Source organism: Echinops telfairi, unplaced genomic scaffold (assembly GCF_000313985.2).
Source record: "Echinops telfairi isolate 266 unplaced genomic scaffold, ASM31398v2 ScPeMD7_443;HRSCAF=831, whole genome shotgun sequence".
Classification (NCBI taxonomy): domain Eukaryota; kingdom Metazoa; phylum Chordata; class Mammalia; order Afrosoricida; family Tenrecidae; genus Echinops; species Echinops telfairi.
In genome coordinates this window covers 16,758,951-16,767,211 of record NW_022104341.1, presented here as the reverse complement: position 1 = coordinate 16,767,211, position 8,261 = coordinate 16,758,951, and the positions used below count along the sequence as shown (strand labels likewise).

Genomic DNA, 8,261 nt, shown 5'->3' with positions numbered 1-8,261 from the left:
TCTAGTATTAGAGTAGGGATTTTCACCTGTGGGAAGTGACCTTTGAGCTAAGATCTGAAGGATGAGAGGAGCCACCTGGGCAGAGGTGGGTAGGAAGAACATTCCAGGCAGAGGTTCTGTGGTGAGAGCAAGCAGCCCCTGTGAGGTGGTGCCAGTGCTGTTAGGTGCAGAGTGAGTGAGTGGCCAGGCAGGCAGGGCCACATAGCACAAGGTCGTATAGCCCCACTGAGCATTTGAGCTTTCCTTTCAGAGCTGTGAGAAGTTAGAAATGGGGTACAGGGGAGGAGTCCACAAACTTAATTGTGGAAAGGGTCCGTGGCACCAGATAGATTCTGAGCCCTTGCCCCAGAGTAGTGTTCGCTTCTTCTGTCAAGTGCCTACAAAGGCATGTGTGTTTATTTATTCAAGCTAGCTCTTTTCCTTAGATGCTTGGCAATTCTTTTCTTGTTTTGCCCATTACGTTTTGGCTTCTTACTATATGGTGTCCCATCTTTACAAGATATTTTTAGAAGAGGGCTATTTGGTTTTCACTGACACATGTGTGTGGATAGCATTTTAAAAGAATACACGTGAGATCACCCCCTGAATTTACCTAGATTAAGGAACCCAGGTGTGCTGTGGGTTAGGTGTTGGGCTGCAGACCCCAAGGCTCAAATCCCCCAGCTGCACCTCAGGAAAAGATGAGACCATCTTGGACCTGTGCATTTTAAACTCGCAGAAACCCTATCTTGGGTTTGGAATGACTGCCTGGCAGTGGGATTTTAATTGCTTTTAAAAATACACAGTTTTTAAGGATAAATGATAATACATGCCATCTTAGAGCTTATGATGATGTACCTCATTCCACTGCCATTGAGTGGATGCCAACTCACCGTGACCCTATAGGACTGCCCCGGGAATTTTGATTTTTTAAAATTTACATAGGTTAATTGATATTTCAGGGCATAAGGAACATTTCTGTTAAGTGGCTTTACCAATTGTTTTTCTACTTGGCTGTCGGGATTCTGTCACTCAGTGGTGCTGAAGTTGCATTTCAGTTCATGGTTTACAACCACAGGTTGCTTTGGTGTGATTAGTAATAGAACACCTACATTTATGTTAACTATGCTAAAACCCTTAGAGGTTGACTTCTCCCCTAGATCTACCCCCTAGAGATACCCCCATCTTGGCTACCTGTGGCACATTTGGGCTGATCTTCTAGACAACCCTGTTCCTTTGGGTCAGCAGTGGAGGCTGGGCAGAGGGATGGGGAGGCCGAGGTCAAGTTTCTTGCCTTGGACACCTTGGACGTCTGCTAGTGTTAAACTCCTGTGCCAGTTCTTGCTTACCTGACCTGAACTTGATACTTTAGTCTTATGTTGCCTGAAGCAGGTCTGCTAAGTTGCTCTAAAAACTTAAATAAAGTATGAAGCACTCAATTTTCTGTGTGGTAGGTTCTCTTGATAGAGCACTTCAGGATGAATTAGATCTCTCATGGTCTCCACTGATATCGAGAAGAGAGGGCTTAGAAGTATGGCTGCATTTTCTTTGTTTCCTAGGGGAGGGGAATATTTAACATAGGAAAACAGTCTGTCAGGTGCTCTTGACCTTCATACATTTTCCTACTTACCTTTTGATGCTTTTTTTCACGGTCCATAAGAGTACTTCTTATGACAATTCATGTTTTATTTAAAGAAACAACAAAATTCACTGTTAATAATAGCAGTCCTGAAATTTATGAAGTGTTTTCTATGTGCCAGATACTATAGTAAGGACTTCACATATGATTCTTTGTAGTCTAGCAATGGACCTATGGATAATAAGTTACTTGTGGATGGACCTATGGATAGCAATGGACCTATGGTTAATAAATTAATTGAATTTTACAGCTGAGGAAACTGGGAAGTAAATAAACTTAAGATCTTAGCTAGAACAGGGCAGCATGAGAATTTGAAGCAAGGGCAGCGACACCAGGCTCTTCCGTCTCGGTTCTAACTAGTGTTTATTGGATGAAGGAGCCCTGGTAGCCTAGTGGCTTATGCATTGGAACTGCTTAGCTCAAGGTCAGTAGCGTGAAAACCTCAGCTTCCCCGAGGGAGAAAGACTAGGCTTTCTACTCCTGTAAGAGTTACATTCTTGAAACTCACAACGGCAGTTCCAGCCGTCTTAGTGTGTCGCTCTGAGTCTAAACTGACTTGATGGCAGTGGGCCCGGTTTTACTGAATCGAAGCAATTTCAGAGGTGCTTCGATGAAGTGTTAGGAGTGAAGTAGTAGGATGTGCCCTGTGCAACCGCGCATCATGCTGACAGCCGTCAGCCCAACAAGCTCATCTCCGACAGACTTTGATGTTTTACTATTTCAGTTTTCCAAACGCCTGTTTTTAATATTAAGTTTATTTATGTTTATAGGGATGCCTCCTTTGGATATTGCACTTACAATCTCACCATCCTCGACTGTTTGCAGGGAATCAGAAAGGTAATAACAATTCTCCTAGCTGAAGTTGACACAGGTGTTTGAGGACCAAAAATGCCCAATTACTTTGAACATCCTCTTGCTGTTAGAAGATAGGGGAGCCCCTATGCAAACAGACATGCTTCCCTTCTTGAAGAATGTTGGATTCTAAGATACAGATACAGGTCAGACTAGGAGTAACTTTGTGACTGCCCAGGAGAATCCTCTCCCACTGAAATGCTGTGTGTTCTGGGGCAGATTGATCACTGTGCTCAGAATCCACTCGGCGGCTGTGGGTTGTTTTGGGGTTTGCTCTGTAGCAGCTGTGGCTGTTGCTCCGCTGCCTTAGCGCATTATCAGGCTGGGTCTAGGTGGGGGAGGAGGCAGAATGTTATCTGAAGCACAGCTCTAGCCTGTTATGTGGAGGAGACCATGTCTACATCGGCTTTCTAATTGGATATTATCACTGACTCATGAAATAGTCGGCAAGGTCAGATATTATTAACCCCCTTTTAGAGATGAGGAAACAAGTCCAGATAGGTTGAATCATTTTCTCTCTGGTTCACAGGGAGTTATTAGAGCTAATTCGAACTCAAATTTCATCATTCAACCCAGAGGTCTCTCTGAGATCCTGTAACGGTGTACCATGAACCAGGGTTTTCAAAGTGTGGAGAGTTGTTGGAAATGCACATTTTCTAGCCCTGCCCCAGACTTACTGTACAGAAACGGAACAACCCATCCAGGGGATTTGATGCTCACTATAGTTTGAGAACCAGGTTATAGTTATTTATATATATAAAGAAGCTTATCCTAAAGGTCCCTGAGAACTTTTGGAGTATGCTTTAGAAATATTAATTAACTAGACTGTGAATTATAATGAGAACTCAAAATACGTGATTGCATTTCAAACACGATTCTCTGTGAATCAGGAATGCAATATTATAAAACCCACTAGCAAAGACTACTGGATTACAAATACAGTATCAGTAGTGATTCTAGCTTGTTTCCCTCCACTGTGTAATCCACAACTGATTTTGCTGCATATTGAGTTGATAGATGGGGTATGATAACTGTGTTACCTGATTTTTTTTGCCTATTGGGTTTCAATTTTCATATTTCATTTTAAAATGAGTTTAAACTCTGTAAAATCAAGAAATTGTTTCAAATACTCCCCCTTTTGCTTTAACTAGGAAAATACTCTAATCCACACTCTGCAAACAGTATAACCAGTGTGCATACCAAGTAACAGCAGTTAAAAAACCTTTAGATAGATATTACTTAAGAAAGGAGCCAGTTAGAGCATTTAAATATGCCCGAGGGCGGAGATGTATATGTAATTCATGGATTGTCACTCTGTTGTTATTTTACCTTCCCCCAACATTGACATAGGCCGTGCCTTTTATAGCACGATATGAAATTCAGAAAGAATTCATGCTGCGGACTATCCCAGCCTGTTTCTATGGTAACTGGTAATTTCATACGGAAATTTATGACATCCTTCCTGTTGTAAAGGAAAGGTGTGATTTTATTCTAAAGGCTTTCTGTAAACTCACTGTTTTGCCAAATTATTGGTATTTCTTTTATCCAACTGTTGATGACGATGTAGGCGACCTGGTATTGGAGCCTTCAGGTGGTTTTTAAGTAACTGAAACACATTGCCTGTACTTTGTACTCGCTTCCACCATGATGTGCCACGCTCCGGCTTATTTTTGTACCAAAGAATAACCACCTACAAATGTGCCTGGAATATGGCCTCAATTTTGCCTTTATGCAGAGCCTCTCTTTCTGATTTTGATTGTGTTAGCCTTGTCATAAGCACAGTTCATATTCTGCAAAAGCAAAATCACACACTTAAAAGGAAGGGAAGAAAAGTGAAGGGTTTAGTGAGTAATTTTCTTTTCATTCATTTTCTTTGCTGTATATGGAGAACTAAGTTGCTTTGTTTAAAGGGGAACTAATTCAAACAATGTGTTTTGATGCGTCTATCTGTGCTGTCCAAGAATATGTTGTCAGAATTTACCACATCATGACCACCCAGGAAGGCTCGTGAAAATGCGGATTCTCCCAGAGATTGAGATGTCATCCTGGGATAAGGGTTAAGGAGTCAGTATTTTTAGTAGTTAGCATGTTTCCGATGCAGGCGGTCCATTTTCCATATTTTGTAAAACACTGATAGCTAATGTATTTTCGAAGATAGATCTGCTGGAGCTTGGCTTTCCTGGTGGCGTAGTGGTTATGTTTTAGCCTGCTCGCTTCAAGGTCAGCAGTTCGAAACAGTTATACAATCTCGGAAACTCAAAAGGGTAGTTGTACCCTGTCTTATAGGGTCACTCTGAGTCAGCGTGATTCGATGGCAGTGAGTTTGTTTTTTCATCATATATATAGTATTTAAAAGTACTTGTTTTGTATTTTCTAGTCCTCAGTATTTTAAATCTAAGCAAGCTGGGTCATTTTAAAAAATTCTAGATCATTAAGTTACCAAAGGACTTGGAATTTGAAGGCAATTCTTCCTTCTTTAATTGAAGCAGCAGCCAAGCACACTTTTAGTCTGTCAGGGCCTATCGTTAAGAAACGGATTCTCTCACAGTAGAATCTCAGGAAACAATACCGAAGCCCCCAAACCTACCACCTGCAGGAAAGAGCAGAACTACCCAGAGGGATTCCCAGGCTGTAAACCCTTATGGAAGCAGACACTCACATCCTTTTCCTGCTGAGTGGCTGGTGGGTTTGAACCAAGGCCCTTCTGGTCGGTAGCAGAGCACTCTAACCACTGTGCCACCAGGGTCCAATAGGAAACAGCAAGGACCGACTAATTAAACATGCTTTTTTCTAAATGTCTCATGACTGATAAAAGTAAGACTTCCTAAGATAATAACTTTTTCTTCTAGCCTCTGCCATGGTTAAGATATAAATTAATTTTCATAGTCACAACATTTTTAATTATAAAATTCTGGTATGTTTCATTCATACATAATTATTTTTACATATAAAATGATCTAAACCAGAGCTGAAGGTAATGTGGGTGGGATAGAATGTCCCACGGGTTCACTTTTACTTGTAAGGCAGTTTCAAAGCTAAAGCTTTAGTGTTGTAAGATAGTTCTAGAAAGGCATTACAAGTCAGCATTGTCTCTTAAGTCAGCGAGGAGGGTTTTGTGAGCAGGAGCTCCAAGACAGACTTGTTCGTAGGTGTTGCCAATGTAGCCAAACTAACACAATTTCTGCTTTTAGGGGTTACAACATGGATTTTTTGACTTTGAGACATTTGATGTGGATGAATATGAACATTATGAGGTTTGTACATTTTCTTTTTTTAAGATAAAATTGTACGTTCACTTAAATTCTTCCCCCTCCTGACATTTAAGTATTGCAAATTGAGTGTCTTGTAAATAAAAGCCTTCTGAAGTTTACCATCGTTTGTAAGTTTGCCTTGTTAGTTTGATTATTTGCCTTTGAACTAGAAAATCACCAACATTTTAATTCAGGAAAATGTCCTATCTATATTTGATTGACAGTTTGTAGCTTGAAATTAAACTTTTGTACTGAAATTTTATTATAAGTCTTTTAAAATAAAAGACTGGGTTAAAACGAAGCAGGATTTGTGCATTATATTACTGACCATGTAAATTGTATGAATGAATTTCTTTAGTCTGAGAGTTGGCTGAAATTTTTCCCCTCGTCTCCACTATAATGGCTTTTGAATAATGCCCGGCCTGCTTGTGCTGTGGAGTTTAGGGAAAGGCTGTTGGAGCTAACTTGTGTTATGAGTCAGCTACGAGGGTCTTGGAGGCCTTAACCTTTCCTGCAGAATGTGAAGACGAGGCTCAACATTTTATTAAAGTGTGCCATTTGTTGGGCTTCCCCAGAGAAGTTAAAAATTTATCACAGGGCCAAGAGCAGCTTTGGGTTCTAGTTTAGGATGTGTCTATTTGGATATTCTACTTCCATGTTCAGTTTAACACCTGAAAAGAGACTTGTGATAGTTTACCCAGACTTGGGCTTCTGTTTTCTTCATCCAAATTAGCTGGCATCACTCAGCCTACTGTTCACTTAGACTCAAGATTAGAAACATCTTTTACTCCTGCGAGTTTCAGGAGAAGGATCCCTGATGGGGCCAGATGTTTAAGCCTTGTGCAGCTAACAGCAGCTGCTGCTTGGGAGAATTGATGAAGCTATCAGTTCCCGGGAAGATTTGCTCTCAGAACCCCTAAGGAGCAGTTCTGCTTTGTCTTACTGGGGACCTGGGGGTCTAATCGGTCATTGTTTGGTCTGCTAGCCACTAGCTCAGTAGTTTGAGTGTACCAGCCTGCTCTGTAGGGTGGGGAAGGTGGCTTTCTGTTCCTATAAAAATTCACAGCCTCCCAGGGAGCAGCTCTACTCTGCCCTTTGGGTCACCGTGACTTGGAATCATCTCTGAGGGTTTTGGGTATGGCTCGATGGCAGAGTGGGCTCTATCGAGTCTTTGAATTCCTTGGCAGTTTTGTCACTTCTCTCCTTTCCACTTTGTTATCACTCCCTTTCCCCTGCCTCATGCCTCACTTTTCACCTGTCCATTATACCAACCTTGGGGTCCCTCTCCTGTCTGCTGTCTTCCACATACTGCATGGAGTGCTCTTAACACAGAGGCTTTGTTTCCTCTTGTTCTTGACTCCAAGCTGGCTGGAGCTCCCAGCTCTGGGTCTTGGCATTCTCCCTGTGGATGAGCTCCAGCCCACCTTCCCAGCCTGACTCCTGTTTCTTCCCTGGCCCCACTCTGTGTCCTTCCCTGCTGAGCTCTGTCAACAAGATGGATTGACACAGTGGCTGCAACAAGGCTCAGACGTAACAATTGTGTGGATGGTGCAGGACAGAGCGGTGTTTCTTTCTGTTGTAGGGTTGTTATGAGTCAAAATTCACTTTATACCACCTAACAGCAACACCATCTATACGGTGCAGTTTATGCAGATACTAAATATATGTATTTAAGCAAACTCAAATTCACTGCTATCGAATGGATTCCAACTCACAGTGACCCTGTAGGACAGAGTAAATTTGCTTTTATTGGGCTTCCAAGAAAGACAAGCCTATCTCGACTAGGGCAGAAAGCCTCATTTCTTCACTCTTGGAGCAGCTGGTGGGTTCAATCTGCTGACCTTATGGTTAGCAGCCCAGCACACAATCCACTCTACCAGCAGGCTCCTTATTGAAAAGACTACATGTTTAAATGTTCCTATGGGCACATTGGAGCCCTGGTGGTGCAGTGGGCCAAGCGCTTGCCTTCTCACTGAGAGGTTGCTGTGTAGGCAAAAGACACACAGCCCGCGTCTTACAGATGTCCATTCCAAGACCCTGCCGGGGCGGGGAGCTGTGCACACTGTGAGTGGGAACCAAACTCAATGGCAGTGCGTTTGCTTTGGTTTGATGTTGGTACTTTTTTTTTGTTAAGAAGAAACAGGTGGAATTAATTTTTAAAATGTATGATCTAATCTAGCAATATAAAATTAATGTCAACAAATAATCAACATAGATTATTGTGAGATGTTGTACTTTACTTTGGAGCTAGGCCTTCAAAGTACAGTAAGCTACACCTCAGTTTGGACTAGCCATATTTCAAGAGTTCAGTAGTTGCCTGTGACGGGTGCAGATTGTACAAGAAGGATAGTCGTGTGTACTTTCAAAATCCATCAGAGTGAACAGACAAGCAGAACAGGGGCTGTCTCGTTGCAGCCGGTGATCTTGTGTTTCCATGAGTTGATTTCAAGACTCGGTCATATTTAAAAGGCTTGAGGTAAGATATGATATCTCAACTTTTGCTCTATTTGCACTTACAAAGGTCCCTTTGAAAAATTATT

The 8,261-nt window shown here is 41.9% G+C and overlaps 1 protein-coding gene across 4 annotated transcripts in view; it reads left to right on the top strand.

Annotated features, from left to right (window-relative positions):
* The window catches only part of CDC14A (cell division cycle 14A), a 181,231-nt gene that overhangs the window by 94,020 nt on the left and 78,950 nt on the right, over positions 1-8,261 (top strand). For all 4 annotated transcript variants that reach the window (XM_045292117.1, XM_004699231.2, XM_004699230.3 and 1 more), the window contains 2 exons: positions 2,389-2,455; positions 5,662-5,724. In XM_045292117.1, the coding sequence (XP_045148052.1) occupies positions 2,389-2,455; positions 5,662-5,724 (130 nt within the window). The remainder of the gene's footprint in view (positions 1-2,388; positions 2,456-5,661; positions 5,725-8,261) is intronic.